Raw genomic sequence first — 22,589 nt, 5'->3', positions numbered from 1 at the left:
CTGGCCACAGAGCAAGAGATCAGCAGAGAGAGGGAGGAGGAGGGAGGGAGGAAAGCGAGCACATGCAGCGCAGGCAGCAGAGGAGAGGAGAGGAGCATCTGAGAGGAAGCTGCACGCCGCCTCTGACAGAAAAAGACTGAGTTCTTCTGCTCCTCACTAACAAGGAGGCAAAGAGAGAAACAAAGACAGGAGAGAGAGAGAGGGAGAGGAAAGTATCCCTCCTTTCCACTTAGAGGGAGACAAAGAAGGAGGGAAAACCAAAGGGGAGGTTGAAGTGGAGGGAGAGGAAAGGCAGCCGGCGGGAGATAGTTAGAGGAACTGCAAGGCTGATCAATGAGCGAGCTGAGATTTCGGGAAGAAATTTCGACTCAGCAAGAATAAGAGAGGAAGAGAGAGGGAGTCAATGACAGGGAAAGATTGATGAATGAAAGATGGGAGCAAAACATCTGGAGAGGAATAGGACTTAGAAATAATTAAAGGGGGACCTAAAGAGAATTTAGAAAGAGAATAAAAACATTTAGAGGAATAGAAGAGGATAAGAGAGGAGGGAAAGGAGGAGCAGAGGGTGAAATATTTAAAAAGAGACAGAAGCTGAGGGAAGACGAGCGGAGAGTCAGAGAGTCACCGGCACAAAACTTCGAGAAGAGAGAGAATAAATCAGAGCAGCAGGAGAGGAGGGGGCACTCCTCCTTTTCTCTCATTTTTTCATTTTTTTTCATTGAGTCCCTCCTCTTCTTTATAAAACAGAGGAGGGCATGAGGAGAGCCGGAGCAGAAGATTAAGGAGGAGAAGAAGACTTTTTTTTCTGCAGATTGATTGTTCTCAAAGTTTGTAAAACTTAGTCAAATCCAATGGCGTGCTACTACATTGTGATCAGTTCCACCCACCTGCGTGACGGACAGCTGAGGAGCATCAAAGGGGTGTTCAGAGGACCAATAGGAACCACCGGACAAAGAAGCACGGTAAGGCCTTGTTGTCTTTGTTGTTTTGACTTCTTCATTTTCTGTAAGATAGAAAAAAAAAGCCAATCTGACATGCTTCATTTTGAAAAGTTTGTGTGAAGTCCTCACTGTAGGTTTACTGCTGTGAGAAAGTCAAACTTTAAACTTTCTTTCTGACTCATTTCAGTTTTGAGCTCCTTTAATCGACATAAATCCAGTCTAATCCAGAGTGCATGTGCCTCTTTGTTTTTTTATGTGCTCCATCAAAGAAAGCCATTACCTTTAAATCAGCATCAGTAAAACCACTCCCACTCGCTTGATTGTCAGCTCCTTAATCATCGTGTTTGCCGGGTTAATTAATTGCCACTTCCATTAGGTTAATTGACTCGGAGGCAGAAAGATGCAGAAAGACGGGGGTGGATAAGCTGGAGAGGGTTTCCCCCTTTCTCACACTAAGAGCTCCTCTGGCTCCGCGTCTGCACTTAAACATGTTTGGCATCTTGCGTCCTACATTTTAAATGTTTGATGTTTGAGGTCAGTAAAAAGTCAAGAGGGGTTTTTCTCCTTACATTTAGCCTCATTCTGACATGGCGCTTATGCTCCTTTACTGGAAACACATGCAGAAGTAAAGTGTTTACATGGTTTGATACACAATTTTTTGCGAAACATTTCAATCCTTTAATCACAGTCCTACTTTTTAAAAAGCCTTTCAAAGTAGAAAAAAAGGCAAAAAGATGAAAAACAAATGCATCCAAAATACAATTAGGTGTTAATAAAACAATCTAGATGCTTTTATTAAATCCTGAATGAACAGGAGTTGAGGGAAACTTGCTGCGGTGTGCAGTCTTACAGCTGTGTGGGAAGAATCAGTCCTAACAGATGAGTCACACATTTTCTTTACTTCTTTCTCTTAATCTCAACTCCGGTTAAACCTTGTTCCTTCACTCTCTGTCACTCTTACTGAACGGTACATGGAAACATGATTACAGCAAGTCCTTGGAGAAGCAACAAAAAATTCCAACAGCCTTTGAAGGGAGACATCATATGAGATGTGAGAATGTTATGTAGAGGTACAAGTACAGTACGCTCATTCCATACAACACACAACAAGCTCCTTTTAGCTTGAATAATTCATATTGATTACAGTTTCTTATTTAAATGAACCTCTTTCAAATATGGTTGTTTTATGTTTTAACATTAAAAACAATTAGAGTCATGTACTGATGACATTTTGTGTTAAACAGTGATGATTTGAGCAAAGGTTTGAACACAGTACCCTGATTTTGTTCTGGTGTGTTATCACTGTCGGATCATATTTCACTTCAACTTGTGTCAATACTTTTAATAAGCAACATAAATCATAAATTATGATGACATGCCATGGAGAGCTGATGGAGCTATCAGTCTGTGTGAGTGACTGGCCTACAGTAAATCAACAATGCACCTGACTCAGACTGTAATTAACTGTAGAAATATAACAGGCTGCGGCAGCGCTCGAGTGTCCTGCAGCTGCAGCCGAGTGTTTGTGTTGTTTTATTGGGCGTCTTATTAAAACAGTGTTGGGCTGCAACAACTTGGCATGCAGATGTTGGACCTTTTTCATTATCACATGAATGCATAATGTAACACTTGCATAACGCTGGTGTTTATGGTTTCAAATGAATACTAAAATGAATTCTTATGGGGCAAATCCCAAATCTGGATTACAGCAGAGATGAGAATTTGTTTTCATGTCTAACAATAATTTTAAAGCCAAATGCAGAAACTTAACGATAAACATGTAGTCAGAAAAAAGGTGTCTTGAGTCGTTGGCACTTTTGAGACCATGATGAAGAGCAGCATAAAACATGGGGCTCCAATCAGAGTTAATAAAAACCTTGATCAATTTTTATTGTCTGAGCGTGCAATCACTTCTGCAAACACTTGGACTTCTTATTCCCTCATTCACTAAGACATGAAGCTTCACTTGAATGACATGTGCCAGAGTTTTCTTATCTGAAACCCCAATTATGACCATAGCATCATCCGTGTTTTCTTAAAAAATTCAAGACAAAGGGCAGAGGACTTGGACTTTGGATAAATGAGCTTGTAGCAGTTACTTTAGACTCAGTCAGTTGAAACTAATGCATGTAGGCCTACAAAGCACTGCTTCATAAATAAAAAAATATGTTATGATTTTGTATGGCAGGGGATTGGGTTTGTGACCCAGTGAGTGCTAACTAGGATTTCAATGTTGAAATTTGGTTGAGAACACGGGGAAATCTTTTTTTTTGTGTGGTGGTATCCAAAGTAAAGGTATTCCAGTGGCTGTCTTAATACCGTCTACACAAAGACATGATGTCAACATACTTTTTTAAAATCATAAACTAAAAAGCATTATTGGCTGTTAAATGTTAACAGGAAGGTTCAGAGACAGAATAATAAAGAAGACTTTGCATCCACGATTACTCAAGCTGCACAGCTCAGATTATCATGTTAAAAGGCCCCCTGGGTGCTGACGTAGTAGAAGGATACCTGATGGATAATAATACGACAGAGCTTAGATGCCAATGGTGATTAGAGGCCGATGTGCTGGCTGTTGCATGATTGAATTTCGCCTCACTTCTTCAATATATTCATCAGTGACTGTGATGCATTGTTCTACAATCATTTTAGCTGGAATATAAACAAGACGCGACTCGAAGATTCGAGTAGACAGTAGATTTCCCTGTGACATGGACGTTTTTATCAAAGTGTAGTTGGTGAAAATGTTTGCACTTTTTCAGACATTTTTAAAATGGAGAAATGCTCACAGTGTAGTCTTAGTCTCCAAACCATATGGCTACAGTTAAGCTTTGGATTAAAATGCTGCATGACCTTTGTTTCTCCAGACTCAGATTTGTATGCAACAGTGAAACTTTGGCTGTCTTTTTTTTGGTTAGTAAAGTAACTTTTTTAGTGTATCATAATACCATTTGCAATATGACATAAGCAATACCAGCAACTGTCTGCTTGTTACCTGAGTTTATTCCACTTTGGTGTCTCTGATTTTAGAATGACTTGTGGGTGGAAGATGTCAGGTAGCCCCAGGGATGCATCTTGCTTGGCTGGAAGTGAAGCTTCCAGCAAAGCGTCTACCCCCTGGTGGCTGGCAGCAGTATAGGTCAAAAACTCTGTCTCCCCCATTCATTTGAATGGGGCTGCGGTCAAACTTTAAAAAATAAATACATGTGGTACGAATGTTTCTCACATCCGTATGCTGTGGTGATATGTAGTTATTATTTGACTATTTTGTGTTCAAGGCCTCTTTTTTCTGAAAAGTTTATTTTTCGTTTGTTATTAGAGAAAAAAAATTAAAAAATGGGGTTTTACTTCCGGGTTTGCTTTGATTGACAGCTGCCGTAGAGGGAAACTCCATAGGATCTTGTGACACTACGCTGTAGGGCGGAGCGTGTTACCGTGCCGACACAGAAATTACAGTGGCAACCACAGAAATTCTGTGGCTTCGCAGACTCTGGCTGCACAATGGCTGCGCCCTGGAGTGGGGTTTTTCGGCTTCAGAACCATACAATGGGAAGAGGCGGAGCAACGCTATTCATTTTTATTGACAGTCTATGGGTAGCCCCAGCAGAAACTGAAAACTCTAAGGTATAACTTTTACATACAGTATGATTATACTCAGTCATGCTTTTCCCCCATTGGTCAGTGTGTTGAAATGACACAAATAGCTTATAGCCCAATTAAGTTAAAGTTCATGAAACCGGCCATCAAAAGTTTGCATGCATGGCGGTTCTTGGTGATTTCAGGCATCAGTATCTCTGTAGAGACCATACTGTGTTTTATTATTCAAACTATATTCAAAACATCCCTTTGTGTTTTTAAAATTCAAACTACAAACAGCCCGTGTAAGTTGCTTATGATGCTTTGTATGTGGACACCATTGGACTCTTGGGATATAAGGATCTCAAAAGAAAAGTTCCCACATTTTGTTGGCTCACACTCACCTCCTCCTGCAGCATACTTTGTGTAGCTATTAAACTTTATTTTCTTGAATATTAATCCTAATAACTATATCTTAGAGAGGTATTTGTCACTAATGTTTCTGAGTGTCACTTTTGGCCGGCTTCTTAGGAAAAAACTCACATTTCTTCTTGTTTCTTGAAATATCTTACAGATGGAGCTTTTTTTCACCTTTGATTAAATTTATACCCAAACCCAGACTTCTTATTACAGACTATGAAAGAAAAGTTAAAAACAGATGTTCACATACTCTCCTTTAAACACACATTTGTGCTTCACAAAATAGATGACAAACAAATGACGCTGTTAGCACCTTTCGAGAGAGAGAGAGAGAGAGAGAGAGAGAGAGAGAGAGAGAGAGAGAGAGAGAGAGAGAGAGAGAGCTTTCAAACTTATTAGAATAAAATAATACACAAGAAACATAAGGAAAAGTTTCCACTAAAAACATAAATAAGTCTTCTCTAATTACCCACACAAGAAAACGAAGGCATTTCAAAGGCACGCATTCAACTGTGTTCGTCACCTCGTCCAGGAATAGAAAGCTATATCAAGAGATTTAATTGGCGAACAACCACACATGACGATCACCAGTCACCTTGGGTTCTCGTGTACCAGAGCTAATTTTATCTCCAACTTCTCCAGTGCAGGCAGGTCTGATGAAATTTAATGAAATGATCACGTCTTAAAAATCACATATCAGGCTGTGTGCATGGGAAATGAGAGACGTATGTGCGTGCCAGCACAAAAGGATTGCAAAAGAGGAGGGCTGAGACAGGAAGCAGTTTGAAGCCAAAAAAGTGTAATGTGAGAGATCAGTGGGATGGATGAGCGTCTGCAGTCTGCTTTGAACTCAAGTTTAGTATAATGTTTATGCAAATATGTTTTCATGTTCAGACATCATGGACAAAATCTTACTCTAGATATACTTTAAACTTTTATTAGAGTTTGCAAGTCCACAGATCTTATCAAAGAAAGTGACAAATTTAAAGTTTTAAAGGTTATTCCAACAGTTACAGGCAGCTATTATTATCAATCCATAGCTGAAATCACAGTGAACTTCAAGTCTGTACAAACATTCTGTTGCCTTGAGTTTTAATTGCATGGTAACAGTGGCTGAATAAAGATCGATGTGGAACATTACTTCACACCTGTCGCACCAAACATGTACTGTATGTAGTTATATATATGTGGGAGAAACATACTTTTCATTTTTGGACTACATCTTTGATTTGATTTTGATTTTTACAGTTGTGTCATGAACGGAGCTTAGCTTAAGTATATTGATAAAAAATAGGTGCCAAATAAGTTACCACAAAAATGTAGCTTCTGCAAAAATACACAAACCTTTGAAGGCGAGAAATTAAGTGTGATGGAACTCGAGTAATGTTTAGGGATCTGAAGTTATTAATTCCTTGAATGCCTTGTACTTTTTTAATGCATGATGTGGCTCAAGACGAATCAACTGAACCTGTAGAAATCATTCATTTGAGTGAAGCAAGAGTTAAGTAGTGTTACCTACTTGGGCCAGCTGAGATGAAAGTGAAACGTAGTAAAAAACAATTATCACCGAGGTATTTGACATCCCGCTGAACCTGCCCAACATGTAAAATGTTTAGTTCCATGTTAAAGTTCATAAGATATATCACAGTTAGTTTGTTTAGTCAGGTTTCTGCCTGTTGTTGTGTTGTGTTGGAAACAAAATCACTGGAGACTCATGAGCAATAAATTTGGTGTTTCTAAAAACGTTTCCTCGCCAGTACGGGAGTTTTTTTTCAATTTTCTAAAAAAGATGTTGTGTTTAAATGTGGAACAACAGTGACTGCAAAACAGAGAAAATGTAAAATGGATATAAATCAGAGTGTTTAGTCATCTGTGGTCTCTGGAGTTAGCCTATTTTAGTCAGGGAATCACGTTTCATTATTATTTTCACATGTGAAATCATCAAGGTCTACAAAGTGTCCTACCTGTCTTGCTTCCTCTTCCCCCCACGATGAGCTCAGAGCTCCAAGATTAAGTAAATTGATCGGTCCACTCTGCATTCGTTCAGGCAGCCAATCAGTGCAGAACCTCATTAACATAGCATCCCCGCCCACTCACATCACTGCATGGATAATGAGGTTAGAAACTGAGAGGCTGCAGATTTTCCAGAGGCTGAATTTGTGATTTTTTAAAAAACTGAATTCAAAACATTTCTTTAAAGAAAACTAGGACATGTTGCAAACAGTTAAAAATACCATGATGTGTGACCTTTGAAAAGACAACCAGTCTAAAAATGCCTCAAGAAAAATGCCACTGTCTCTAACCATACAAATATTCTGCAGTAGTTTAGAGATGTTAGAAATGCGATATGATTTGTCTTAAAACAATCTAACAAAATCTAAGTCAATGAATCAGTCATTTGTATTTCCTCACCTTTGTTACTGCAAGTAGCAACAGCATTTATTCTCTTCGAGTACGCAATGCCCCTTTAATAAATTACTGTTTCACCCATCCATATCTTTTCTGCCTTTAAGTCTCAGAGTATAATGATGAATTCAAACCACTGTAACATAATCTTTTCCTGTTTCATAACTGTACTCTCAGACTTAATCCTCATTTCCTGAAATTTTGGACACTTTGTTATTCGACAGGTGAGCATTTAGCGGCTGCAGACAGCAAACAGATCTCACACTGCATGCTGATATCACCCTCTTCTCTCCTCTTTAAAGGGAAAATAAATTATCCTAACACCCTGAATAAAATGTTGTTTTTTTTCTCTACCTTAATTGCCTGACTGTGCCAGCGATATTTGGGCACGTTGCCTGTGTCTCTCTGTGTTACTATTCATGCTGTCAACACTGCTCGTCTCAAAAACCACAGCGCCTCGTCCAAAGCCTTTATTTATTAAAGCAACATTTAAAATCATTCAGGAAGTGTACATGCATACATTGTGTGTGTTTGTGTGTTTTTCTATAACTCAGGTAGTTCACACAGTCACTTTGCTGCAACATTAATTCATGATGGCCCACCAGCTGTCAGCTAATTTTTCACACCTTTCCCAATATCAGTGAGGCCACAGTTGTGTTGCTATAGAAACATTGATTCCAGTAAGTTAAATAACGCTGATTTTCTACACCCTACTTGGCACAAAATTTGACATCAAATTCCTTCTGAGTACATAATTTATTCTCTGCAGTGATATTTTTTCAAGCAATTTATTTTGTTTTGGAGGCTTCCTGAGCCGCATGTGTGAAGTGCACTTTTGCTCTCGAGGAAGTATTTTCTGTTAAAAAAGCTCCTGACTGAGGAAGAAGTAAAAAAGGAAAAAAAAAGGGATGAGTTTATAGTATTCAGGTTTATTTGTTTTTATTAGAAGTCAGTATTTTAGTGTTGTGTGTTTTCAATTAAAAGCCTGGGTGCAGCTGACTGTCTTGTAAAAGTAATAATGTCCTTGAGCCGCCAGGTTATGGTGCAATATTCTCACTCTGTGCAATCGACTATTTGACATCAGACCTAACAACACCCATGACAATACTGCTCTATAACCTACTGCCTCTCAGCCTTCAGAGCTTCAAGTGTATGTGTGTGTATGTGTGTGTATGTGTGTGTATGTGTGTGTGTGTATGAGAAAGGGGGAGAGAGCGAGAGTGAGAGAGGCTGTAAGTTTGTGTGTGTGTTATTGGGTTTTGGCTTCGTTGCCAGCAACATGGCTCCTCACTCCATAAATTAACGCTGATGAGGACACACCGTGCACACGTGTATATGTATTTGTGCTTGTGACTAAGCGACTGTATGTATCAACGCTTATACGTGTGTGTATATGTGAGTGTGTGAGTCGTGACTCACATGGTTGGTCTGCCTGGGTTCAAGCGGTTATGTATGTGTGCAAGCATGTTCCTCTTTGTGTGTTCAGAAGATGTGACTTGCATGCCACGAGTTTGTGTGTGTGTGTGTGTGTGTGTGTGTGTGTGTGTGTGTGTGTGTGTGTAGTTGTGAGTACATGGTGTGCTTCATTGATGTGTGAAACATCAGCTATGACTGTGGAGCCATCTGCTCCAAAGGGAGAGATAGAGTGCAAGCGCGTGTTCATGCATGTGTGTGTGTGCGTGCATGTATTTTCTTCTCCATGCATGAGTGTGTTTGTGTAACAAAGCAGTGTGTACATGTGTGTGTAAATTTCTGACAGTCTAACAACTTGGCCAAACCAACAAGTTGGTTTTTTTTGACGCATGTGAGACATCGTGAAGTTTTAAAGTTAGATTATCATCTTCAAACTTTTAAAGAAGTCTTTATGTCTGTGTATTTGTGTTTGATTTCAGCCTTCTCTTTAATACTTTCAGATACACTCAGCTAGATTAATAAGAAAGTCCTACAAATCAAACAGCAAAAATTCATCAGCACATATCTTCTAAAACAATTAACAAAAACAGCCTTCCTGACTTGTGCATCCAATGATTCCCTGAGTTGACCACCGACCGAAAAATTCATTGCACCGCTGTCCGCTGCACAACTACAGAATCTCTCAGCCACCGAAAATAAATCACACAAAGTACAAAACCACAACTCAGACGTGGGAGAGCAAGAGCATGCATTAACCCAAATACATAAACATAACTCACATGCATCTATTCCAGTTACTTTCCATAAGGGTCTACATATGTAATGTTGTAAAGGAATAAACTTAAAAACATTCATACTGTGAGGGAACATTGCTTTGATAGATAAAAAACAGAAAACAAACAAACTTGTAAGCCTGATAGTTTTTGTCCTCTTATAGTATTAATAGCAACTTTCAGCTTGCAAATCACCAAAACCAGACTTAATGAGTTTCTAGACTGTGATTCAACTTTGGAAAAACATGTTTTTGCAAAACCCAACAACCCCGTGCTCCTTGAAATCTTCATGGATTTAATTTTGTCTCCATAAAACCCTCACGCTTCGTCTGAAATCAGAGACTCTCCAAATACGAAACCTCACTGCCATTAGGCTTTGACAAGAAGCCAACTGCTGAGACTCACAGCATATGCTGTTGTTAAATGCTCACAGAATAATGAAATGTGGATGTCTATGAACATAAACATAAATAAATTCACTGTATTTACACTCAAAAAAAATATTTAAAACACACTAAGGAAGAGGAGAACTTTCTACGTGTGGAATTAACATAATTAAAACAAACTTGTGAACAGAACCAGCTAATATTGCAGTAATGTGGTCTGAATCTGTGTTTGTAGACGCCTGCCATTAGCTGCCTATTTCAGAAAGATTTTTCTTCCCCCTGCTATCTGGATGTACTTCTTCAAATCCTCTTGATACGTAACACAAAAACTTCAAAGCCAAAGTGTAGGGCTGCCCACTGCAACTGTGATTAGTTTGAAGATATACAAGCCGTCCCAAGCATATATCCTTTGGGGTAGCACAGGTACAGGGCTGCAGAGATGCGTTTGGCAGTGTATGTAACGCTATTGTAATGGGTAAAAAACACTTATAGTATAAAACCCATTTGGTGTAAAATAGACTACTGGGTCTCAAAACAAAGTTCCCCCTTTGAAATACAGGAAAACTTAAAAGTTCTTGGAGGGAGTTCAAGCTCGATACAGAGGTACAATACAGTGTTGTGTCATCAGTAGTTGCATACAATTCGCCAGTTAAAGGTAGAAGATAGTTATGCCTCGTCTGCAATGTGTTACACTCAAAGAAGAATGAACGAGCAAGGTTGTTCCGCCTCTGATCTGCTGACATAGTTAGTAACAAAAGGGGAACAGAGGGAGAAGGTGGCACTGTACGGTGTCAGAACAGCACTGTTTGTTTGTGTACATCCCTGACTGTGTGTGTATGGTGAACACTCGCTGTGTGGTTACATGTGCCGGGAAATAATGCAGAAGTTCAAAGGTGTGCCTGCATTTGTATGAAGTTGTCATTTGAAAGACTCTGGATCATAGGCGTTTCTAGCCCATTTTTGGGGGTGCTGAAGCATCTCTAAATTAAATCCCATCACCCCTAAAATTTGGGAGATTTTTAATTTTTTTTTACTGTATGTCCTTTCTAACAAGCTACAAAAGTTTAAAAACCATACAGTACTTGGTTGAAACGTATTATTTTAACAACAAAAATACAGCAGCTTCACCGCGTTTTACATGTTGTGCATTGCTTTTCAAATGAAAGTCCAAAAAATAACTCCAATGTCAATTTTTGGTATTTTTGGTACTCACTGTAGGGGTCTGGTTTATTCCAGAAACATACATACTGTTTATGTGTATGTTGAGGAGCTGCTGTATCAAACTGATTCCTCCTTCCCCAGAAATTAGGGCTACCATATGTTTATTTTTATTAGTCCAATCAATTTCTCTTTTGCTGTGGCTCAGCATTTAAATAATCTTTATCAGATTTGATGGTTTAGTCAAAGACTTTCCCAAAAAGTGCTATACTTTTCTTTCACAAATGTGGGAATGAAATTGCATTAAAATGTACAAAACAGGGAAATGTATCTTGCATGGCTCAGCCCCCCTAAACATCCGATCCTAGAATTGCCCCTGCTCTGAATAGAGGAGTGAAATGAATGTCTAGCCACATTGTAGCAACATCTGAAGCCAAAATGACCCGGTCAGGTAAGAACATGCTGCCTGTAGAAAGTGTCTAAGAAAAGTCATGACCTGTATCTGGAGCTTGCCTGTGAGAAAAACAGATAATTTATGTGATAATCTGTTTAAAGTACGTTTGTGATGACAGGCTTTTCAGAAAAAATCAATACACAAACATCCATGTGAAAACTCATTGAGATTCAGAGGCCAGTGGAACAGATGTAGAGGAGGAGAGGAGGCGGGACTCCGTCTGTGTGTGTGTTAGCGTTGGTCACTCATGGTGTCAGGCACAATATGTTTGATATCTTACCTTTCTGCTGACTGGAGAACTTTTCACTGCTTTCATCATACACTGAGAAGGATCAGAAATAGCTCTCCAAAACACGAGATGCTGTTTCTCAAAGGGTTAATATGAACACATGTTAAATATGCTGAATGAATGGCTGATTTTGTACACACAGCGTTGGAGCATTTATACCCAAATAAGCTTTGATCTGACTCTCTCATGAGTCGTGAATAAAGAATGTTCTCTGGTGCTCATGAAATCCCCCGGGGTCACATTTACCATCATGTTGCGCTCGGCAGAGCAGCTCACTCTTTTACATCCCTGCTACCTCACAGGTTCAGAGCTCCTCTTTTTTTTTCTGTGCTCACAAACACTCACAGGAGTAAACCAACACACAGAAAGTCCTCTAAATTTACCGTGGTGGCCCCTTTAAGAGGAACAACACCCTGAGAGATGAATTTTTCATCCAAAGACGTTCTTAATGAGTTGTGGAGTGCCGAATGTTAAAGCATATATTTATGTAGCACGGTCGCTACTCGATTACCATGGAAACTGAGGTAGCATGTTGGAGGTGAGTGGGCGTCAACGCGACTTAGATGAACCCTGCGAATGTGGTGGGTGGGACAGAGAGAGAGAGAGAGAGAGAGAGAGAGAGAGAGAGAGAGAAAGAGAGAGGCTGAAATAGAGAAAGTGACAGAGGAAATGGAGGCAGATGGAGAAAAGTAAGATGTGATTTAACTTTCAGGAGGAAACTTTGTTGTGCTGAAAAGTTTGCATTTACCTTCCTTTACTTTCATCTTCTTTCCTCTCTCACCTCATCCGCTCCTCTTTTTATCTTATCCTCCTGTTGCATATTGTATCCTCTTACTTCTCTTTACATTTCATCCACACATCTGTTGTCCCTCTCATCCTCTTTTCTTTGCTCAACGCCTGGATTCCTGCTTCTCGCTAACTTTGTCTTGCCTGTTGACCTCACTCATTCTGTTTTCAGATTCTTTGTTGTCCTGAATAGAGAGAGGATATTTCTTCTCAGTCTTTCATACAAAAAAAAACAAACATTCTAAATAACAAAACAACAGAAGTCTATCCCAGTGACAGGGTATTTAAAGTAGCTGGGGGCACTAAACTCTTCCTGAAGTGTGTTTTAATCCTGCAGAACGAACACTTGTATCTGCAGCTAGAGGAGAAGAAGGTGAAACATGGTTTTAAGGGTGTCAGGGGTACTCTGATCAGGGCTCTTTAAGTGGCAATGTCAGGACTACTCAACAAGTCCTGTAATGAAACATGACAAATGGGGTTGTTTGTCTGCACCTGACACATGAATTGTTTTGATAAAAAGATCCTGCAATAACAGCGTAGAGCAGGCCAGTCATTACAGCGGCTTTGTTTATAAACTGACACAAAAAGAGCAGTCGTATTGTTCCCCTAGAGTGTGATTTGACACAGCCAGCTTGAGGTGCCGACATTGCTGTCCAAACAATAATAATGGTCTTTTAATATACCTGTAATATGGTGGTTGAGCACTCTGCTCAAAGGGTGAGGAGCTCTCAGACATCGGCTTCCAAACTATGGACTGTATTTGAAGATGAGCGACATGACATCTCCCAATAATAGAAGCCAAAACATTTGTGACCCAAAATATTCACATGTATTTTGTATTTTTTTTTGGGGGGGGGGGACTGTTATATCTGGGTTATATCCTTTACCTATCCGAGTCCGGTGCGATAGTGTTCACACTGATAAAATCAACTGGACTTTGGGGTCGAGTGTATCTCATTGTGAAACCACCCTAACATTTTTCAACTCCTGCATACTACTCTTCTCTTCTCTCCCGTTTCTTGACCTGTCTGTTTGTTTTGTTTCTTCATTGCCTTTCCTCTCTCTCTTCTCTCAGCAAACTCTATAGTTTGAAGTTGTCCTTTAACTTTTCTCCACCCTTCCTTTATTTGTGTTATCTTTGCGCCTCTCTCCTCCCTCGTCTTCTACTAGTCTTTTCCTCCTTTCATCACGTCTCTCCTCTCCACCCTCTTTTACTCTAGCTGTCCTCTCCTCTTTTTGACATTTGTCTTCCTCTGGTTCACACTGTCTCCCCTTTGTTTCCTTCAACTCGTCTTCTCCTTCTCCTTGTTTCAATGAGCTCTCCTCCTCTCCTTGTTCTGTACTTGCTCTCCTCCTACTTTCCACCTGTTTGTTTTTTAACCTTCTTAGTTTGCAAATACAAAGTACAAAAAGGAAAGATAAAGAGTACAATCAAAAACTAGGAATAAAGTCACAAACATTCTAGTCCCCTCTTTTATTGTAACGGTTTAATGGCTCCTTACTGGGAACTAGTTTCATCAGCTGTTATCGCAGATTTTTAACCTTATGTTTAAATCTATTAGAGTTCGGTGTATAGTGCACGAACTGCCTGCAGTTGTTGCTCATTTTCTGATGGGTATGTTGTCTTAAATTTCTTATTCCTGCCCTCCATTGTTTTGAAAAGAAGCAACATGAAAATGACAACTCCAGTGAAGCAATGCATGTCTTGGCTGCTAACATCCAATGCACCCTGGTCCATGAAGGCACAAGAGAAAGCTCTGAAAGAAGGAAACCTCAGCTGTCTTGGTCAATATTGCACACAGAGAATTTCTCTATTTTCAGTGACTGCATTTACCATCAACACTGATTCAACATCCCAGTCAAATTTGGCAAAATTCCCTTTAACTGAGGATGCAGTGGGTGGAAAGATGCATGAATTTGCATTTTTATGCTGTTTCACCAAAATTTTGTAAAACTTTGCACTAATTTTGTATGGAAGAAGATCTGTTGGCAAACTGGCTTCTGTCTCATCTTTTACTTGTTCCATCCTTCCTCCACCCACCCTCCTCTTACCATTTACTGCTCATCTTATATGCCTTCTCTATTGTCTTACACTGAGTTTTCCTCTTTCTCTGTTTTTGTCACCTCTTACGTTGTCTTCTTTCTCTGTTTTAAAAGACTCTTTGTCTTCTTTATTTCTCTCTTGGGTTGCATCCTTTGTTCTTGTCCTTTGCCCTCCCCTCTTCTCCTATGTCTTTTTCAGTCAACCTTTCATTCCCCTCTCTGAGCCTCTTCTACTTTTTATTACCAGCCCTTTCTTTTCTGTTTATTTAAGTTTCTCCTCTAATTGTGTCTGCGTAAACCTTAGCACCCTTGCTTTTTTATCTTATCCTCCTTCAATTACCTCTCTGTGGTCCTATCCTCCTCACTTTTTCCTTAATAGTTTCCCCTCTCATCTCCTTTTCCTCCTGCTTCCTCTGCTCTCTTCACCTTGTTTCCTCCTCTGTTTTCCTACCTCCTCTCCACTCTTCATTCTCAGTTTAGTGAGCAGTAAAAACAACGATAAAATAATAATAAAAACAACAACTGTCCCGTGATTATAAACCCATCTCCATCTGGATCTCTCACACCCTCACACTGAGACACACACTGAGCCGAATAGGAAGTCAAACAGAAGGCCAATAAGACACGCTTGACTGGAGGCGACTCTGCGTATGTGTGTGCGTGTGTGTGTGTGTGTGTTTGCGAAAAAGAGAGATAGATAGAGAGAGATAAAGAGGGACTGTGTGTACGTGAGCAGAGAGAGTATCCACTCCTGTCATTGTGTGAACCTTGTGTCCTCACAGCTAAAAGAAAGTGAGATAAATCCTTAAACATTTTTGTCGATACTCGAGGGAACGTTTCCAACTAAAGGCACCTGGAGGTGTTGAAGCGACGCTTCCTCCTGTAGTAGTAAAATAAAATGAGTAGAAAGCAGTAATCAAGCTGGAACGACAGCAGTAATTCCTGATTAGACCCTAGAAACTGAGAATGGTATTTAACTTACAGGCTTTTACAACATGTTGACTCATTAATATTGTGTGTTTGTGTCATAAGATTTTCTTGCTGTCACCTGCTAGGGAAGTTTTTTAATTAAAGTTCTAGAGATAGACCATTATAAAACAAACGTTGGTGTGTGTGTGCATATGCAAATAAATGTATGCTTGATGAAGTTTTAGGAGCAGTGGTGCAAAAAGTGATGGGCAGAAAGGGACACATCTGGCCATAAAAGCCTGAGGGACACACACACACACATTTGCGTATGAGTTCACATTCGTGTAAGAACTCTTTACTGACACTCCAATAGTCTATGACTTTAGCCTGCCCTAAATGTAAGGTTAATGTAAAACTTAATCCAACGCTGGGTTTTTCATGTATATAAAACTATGGTGGTCCCTTCAACAAATTTCATACCCCTCCTTGACCTCGTCAGAGTCTGATTAGAGTTTCATAAAGAACAGACTTTTGTCCCGATCATTAGTTGTCATTTTATTTATTTTTAATTTTTTTGCATTTATTAGATAGGAGAGCTGGAGAGAGGAAATATAGGAAGTAAAGAGTGGGGGAAGACATGCAGCAAATTTTAGAGGCAGGGAGGTCGAAACCGGTCCTGCTGCAACGAGGACTGTAGACCTGTATTTGGGGTGGCGCTTAGACTGCCAGGCCAACAGTGCCCACTTCAACCTGATTTTAACAATGTAGATTATCACATCATATGCTGTATTGACATTTTATCAATTTATTTCGAAAAATTGGGCAGGATTTAGTTTGAGATTGCCCTCTCTCCACTAATACAATGATTAGAAATCCTAAATACACTGTGTGTGCAACGTGGATGAGCAAGTACGCACAGTACACATTCTTCTGTGTGCATATGGTAAGGGTGGTTACCACCAAGTCCCAAAAATGTCCATTTACAGTTGTGAGGACAGCATTGACACATACAATAGAGAACAAATACACACTCAATTCTTTGTCACATCATAAATAAAGGAGTGTGGTTTACTAGATCTTATACTGGGACCAAATCTCCCCTTATATCTTAACGCACCTGTGAGGTGAAGCTAAACAAGCACAGGGGACAGTGATCACACAGGCGGGGATAGATTAAATCACAGACAGTAGAGCTTCAGTAACATGAGTGGGATGAGAAACAAGGTTAAAAACAGGACACGTTAAACACATGAACAAAGTAAAGCACAGAGGCATTTTGATTATCTCTTCATTTTAGCTTCAGAGTGACTGCATACAAAAAGAGATCTTCATTTTATGCTGTTAGCTAGCTGCTACTAACTATTGAAACTAACTAAATAACTTACCTAATTTCTTTCTGCAGTCACTGGACAGTGGGTAACAAAATGCAACTATAACTCAACCACACAAAATAGGGAAGAGTCACCCAAGAAAAACCTGACAACAGTATGCATTTTCAATCTGTTTTCCTTCTCTCCCCTTAGCTGTTGTAAGCTAACTCTGTCCTTTAAGCAAATACAATTTCTACAACTTAAGACTCAATCATTTTCTAATTATATAAGACACTAAACTCACAGTCAGACTACAGTATGTTTTTTTAGTTTGTTTGCCTTGTATCTCTGTTATCTCTGTTTCGCTTTTGTTAGCTAACCTTCAGCACAAGTCCTCTTATCAGACAATACAAACAGGATTATTGCTAATACAATTACGGAGGTTATTCACTTTTTTTAAAATTTATATTAAATCCTTCTTTTTTTATGCCCTCATCTTCTATCAAAGTTAAAATCCAGATCAGATGGCCTTTACTGTAAAAGTCTTCTAAGCAGACTACAGTACAAACACACAGCTACTGCTAATACAATTACACAACACCAGAAATGATTTTAAAACGTTGGGATCCTATTTTACTACAACACCAGACCAAGTCACACCACAGCATGTTTATTTTTTTCCATCTGTCCTCCTTGTGATCTTCTACCTCTGTTATCTCTGTTTAGCGGTTGTTAGCTAACGGTCTGTACAAGTCTTCCAGGCAGACCCTACAGCGTAAACAACAGATGACATAGAGATGCCCTTGCTCCGGGGCACGTCGGCAGTGTCGGCCCCACTGTTGATACCTGAGATCAAACCAGTAATTCCCTCTCCTGCTCGGTGGCCTTTCTAAGAGGAAAGAAAGATGGTCCGATATTTTGGCACTCAGGCTCTGCTCTAATGACACAGGAGAGGAGCAGATAGCATTGATCAGAGTGACCCCTCTTTCTAAATCAATAGAAATGATCCCATCTAGATAACGTTACACACAATCAATAACTCTCTGTCTGCGTGTGTGTGTGTCTACGTGTGTGTCTGCTCGTGTTCCTCATGACCTGACCGATGTCTTGGTGAGGCTACCTGCATGTGTGTGTGTGTGTATGTGTGTGTGTGTGTGTGTGCCTTAATATAGTTTTGAGAGCACATTTGTCTCTGTATAGGTGCATGTGTAAATTGTGTGTTCGTGTGCGTGTTAAGGGTTTGGGTAGGGCAGCTTAAGGTCAGACAAGGTGAGGCGTAATGGGACTCTGACCAGATCCAATCTGGGACCACTTGTGGCAAAATGAATTGGCCTCAGACGTAGGAAGTCTATCCTTGAGTGTGTGTGTGTGTCCTTCTGTCATCGTGTGTGTGCGTACATGTGCTCCCAGCTGACTGTGTGTTACTTGCAATGTGTTTGTTTATGTGGAATGGCCATACTTGCCTCGGAAAACTAATCTAATTTTGACGGGTTCACACAGACAAAAGGCCACATTTATTAAAAAAATAATCATAAAATGACGAGGCGACACATTGGCTTTGCACCACTAAGTGTGTACAAGAAATCACCGGCTGATCTGGTCGAATGTTTCACACACCAGCCGCCACTTTGTGACCGATTGTGCCGAGTGTAAAATGCCACATGATTGGTTGTGTTGCGTTGTGGAAAAGCATCTCCATTCCCTCGCCGTCTGGTTCATCGCCTCGCGGTCGACTCTGCAGATCAGATGTCGTCTTCAATCCTTAAACTGTCTCTGCCACCTTTGTTTCTCCCTTCACCGCAGCCTGTCGACCGATTTGTTGCTGATATTTCCAGGTTTGTGACGGTTTAGGTCAAAAAATGTCTGGACTGAAGGTCAAAACTGAACTAATGCTGGTAAAAAAAAGTAGGGAGAGTTTTATGTTGTCATCTATGTTACTTATAAATTTACTTTCAACTGAATAGTGACTCTTATTTGAAAGCTTACAAAGAACATGCCCAAATATAGTTATTCAAAGGCTTAGTGAAAAGGCTGTTTTCACAAAGATCTAAATTAGTCAGAGAGGGGAGGAGCCAACAATAAGATATATATCAATAAAAGTAACCAACTTTGGACATTTTTACACAATGAACAGATCAAACAGCCTACACAGCAGAAAAGCGCCAATAGCCAGTAAGTCTGCAGGTTGTGGCACATGAAGTACATGTGGGAGTACACGCCCACAATGTACGGCATTGTTTGAGCTGAGGGTGAATACAGTGAATATTTTCTGTTTAAGAGAGACATAAAAGAGAGAAACAGGAGACCAAAGAACTACTGTGAAAGATGTCCTCCAAAGCTGAGGTATTATTGACCAGAAATAGTAATATGCTGTCACTTACATGGACCAAAGTAGCATCTGTACAAGAAGGCTCCTCATTGAACATCTTTGGTTCATTTGAAGAAACATATAAACCTCTTCATTCATCCTTTTTACCAGTTTAATTTACTTGAACCGTTTGTTTTAGCAAAGAAAATACTTCTACAGATATGGCTTCCCTCAAAAACTTGTTTTTAAGATGTGAAGCATGAACGCTGAATTAATAACCAGAAGACCTTGAGCTCTGAAAGAAGCAAACGTTAGCAGCAGCTCACCTCGTAGCACTTCTGTCATTGTCAGGATACTCCTCTAACTGGCAGCATTTCATGTAGTGATAGGTATGAATAATTGTCAGCACTTGATCACAGGCCCCAAGAATTTACCTCCAAGCAGGCCTTGTAGTGGTACACAACAGACTATATAGGAATGGATGGAGAGGGGAGAAAATATAGAGGCTTTATGGTTATGGATGAGTGGAAGAAGGGATGTGGTATGAATGTAAATGGATCTGAGGTAAATGGCAGAAGTTGCACTGATTGGGTAAAAGTAGGATTGACAGATGATGAGTGTTATGTAGCCTTGTCCAGCTCTAGATCTTGGGTTCACTCATGTGTTGTCATGACTTGCATCCCAAAGACATATCTTGATTTAAATGCCCTTGAAACAACATCTGAGAATAACTTAAAAGTACAATACAGATAAAAGAAAAGGAATGGGTTGTGTTAACTCAGCTGTAATCCAAATATCCAGATGGCCAGAGAGGAGTGCAAATAAGGGAAAATAAGAATTGAGAGTGCAAATATATTCCTGTGCATTTGGGGGTTGCACCATTATTTTTCTTGGTCCACTTTCCTGAGGTCTGGCAAAGCACAGGGACAAACAAACACATCTATGCATTTATTCGCAGTTAAGAATCAATCTGGGTGTATTTGGACTCTCTAAGTGCTCCAGTTTTTGAGGGCTGTGCTGAGTTTGAACCCAGCCAGGACCTTCTTGTTGAGAGGTGAAAATTGTCAAGCACCTCTCCTCTGAAATCATTTCTCTTGAGTATCAATTTCTCACCATATGTGGGTCTGGAAAGTGGCTCTGAAAAGTTTGTAGTTCAGAGCACTTAAAATGGATTTCAATGGTGATTCAAGAGCCACAGCGAGAAAAAACAAGAGAAATGTCTCAAAGCCATGGCTTCGAGAATATCGACTCAACATTATCTGTGTGTTGTCAGCATTGACAGACTCTAAGATTACCGTATGTGCAAAAGATAATATATATACAGTATGCAAGATATATGTCCTTATATTATCACTGTCAAGAGAGTTCGAAAGATAATCTCAGAAATTACAGGCTCTGTGATTACATAATCCCATATGTTTATTCTTTGAGAAGCATTGCATTACAGTTAGACTGCATTAGAATTTTTCAAGATGGTTGTTACCAACTTCCACATTTTAACTACACCTTTTCACTTTATTTAGTATTAATTAACAAACTAGCCCATTTAAAAATCATCACCTTGCCTTAGTTTTCTCTCAAAAGTTTTTTTTTTGTCCTACAAATCAGTCATAAAATGTGATACACAGCGCAAGACGTTTTAAGGAAAATGTTGTTAGTGACATAGCGTTTCAAAATTCGCAAAAAGAATGTAGTTCTGAATGACAACAGCACTTTTTACAATCTTAAAAATGTGACAGGAATGTATTTACATCTCACAAGAAAGGGCATGTTGCGTTTGGACATGAGCGTGTTTCTTTAAGTGTGTGTGAGTAGAAGAAATTAAAGCCATATTGGGCCTCATTCACTAATAAATGCGTAGAAATGTTCTTACTTCATGACACGTGCGTACCAGCCAATTTTGCTCTCACCACCTATTAGTGAATCAGAGTCATTCTAAATTGACAGGCGTGTGCCCGCAGCCTGCAATCAGCATACTACCACGCCCCAATTCATCCATATAAGGACATCTGTTCGGTGCATCAAGACGCTGAATTTCCCCTCGGCTGAAATAGAGGTGATTGTTTCGGAGGTTGAGATAAGAATACCAACACTTTTCCGAAGCGTATCAGCAAGAGTCACCATGACAGGAAGAAAAGGAAGCCTGGGTTTCTTAGTGAGGCGACGACGACTAGAGACTTCATCTAAATAAAACAAAAAATATGCTCACCAACTAGCCATCCGTTTCTAAGAGCAGGCAGGGGTTCCCAAAGTGGGGCTTGGGACCCCCTGGGGGTCGTGAGACACAAATGGGGGGTCGTGAGATGTCTTCTAGAATAGTTTTTTAAAAGTTGTCTAAAATAGTACACTTTACCCATTATAATGAAAAAATATGGACAAAAATAGTAGCTAACCTTGAAATAAAACCTTGAAAATAGAAAATGTGCTAAGTTTTCTGCTATTCTTTTTGCTAGATGGCTATGTGACAGTCATCTGGCTTTTTTCTTTTGCTGAAAGTAGTTTAAATATGACATGCATTTAGTTAAAAGAGTATGTGTTTACATTTTCTGAGAAAGTTGGTCGTCATCATTTGTGCGTAGGCATGGTCTGAGGAAGTTCTAAATTTGTTTGTAATGTAAGAACAAATTCAAGAAAGAATATATTAATGAATCCCAGATTTGTGCTTCAAACGTTCATATGCACAGTTTAAGTACGTATTCGTGCGTACGCACTGTTAGTGAATGAGGCCCATTGTGTTCATCACCTTAACTACAAAGCAGCTGTGGTCTGGTGTATGATCAGTGATATACTTATGACGCAAGCCTATCTGTGCTCATTATTTACCTGGTTATTTTCTCTGTAATTCATTAATCAAAACTTACATGAAAATTTAACAGCCCTAAGATATATGTTTATATATGTATAGGCTCAAAAATAAGACCATTTAATATAAAATCTACAATACACACATAAGTTACAAATGCTGATGTAAAAACAGAAAACTTCCTTCCTGTATAAATATGGTGAATACGGTTATGACACCTGCTTCAGATGTTTTCAGTCCATTGCTGATCCATTATAAGTTTTTACTACTTTAGAATGCCATAGATGGTGTGATCTGCCACTTTAATGCTGAGAGACGGTTGTAGTCTGATGATGTTGAGTTCCCAAAACTAAAAACCTTGGTTTTGGCTGGAAGTCACATTAGCTACATGTCGTAACTTATATCTTCACCCAAGTTTCTCCCATGCTCTGCTCTCGTTACACTAACTATGGCAAGTTGGGGTCTCTGCTAAAGTTCAAAGTAGTGTTGTTCCACCTAACCAAGAGCCAATTAGAGTTTCCCAAAAATATCTTCTTCTTAAAGAAATAAATTGAGCAGATAAAGCAAATTACCCTTTGGTATTCAAATATGCCATTGTGAAGCTGGCTATG

The 22,589-nt window shown here is 39.6% G+C and overlaps 1 protein-coding gene across 1 annotated transcript in view; it reads left to right on the top strand.

The window, feature by feature from the left end:
* The first annotated feature begins 851 nt into the window (after positions 1–851).
* Positions 852–22,589, top strand: part of LOC117811839 — a 66,410-nt gene continuing 44,672 nt past the window's right edge. The window contains exon 1 of the mRNA XM_034682314.1: positions 852–962. Coding sequence (XP_034538205.1) covers positions 852–962 — 111 coding nt within the window. The remainder of the gene's footprint in view (positions 963–22,589) is intronic.

This window comes from Notolabrus celidotus, chromosome 4, assembly GCF_009762535.1.
Source record: "Notolabrus celidotus isolate fNotCel1 chromosome 4, fNotCel1.pri, whole genome shotgun sequence".
NCBI lineage: Eukaryota > Metazoa > Chordata > Actinopteri > Labriformes > Labridae > Notolabrus > Notolabrus celidotus.
Note: the sequence above shows the minus strand (reverse complement) of the source record. Positions and strands in the feature narration are given on the sequence as shown.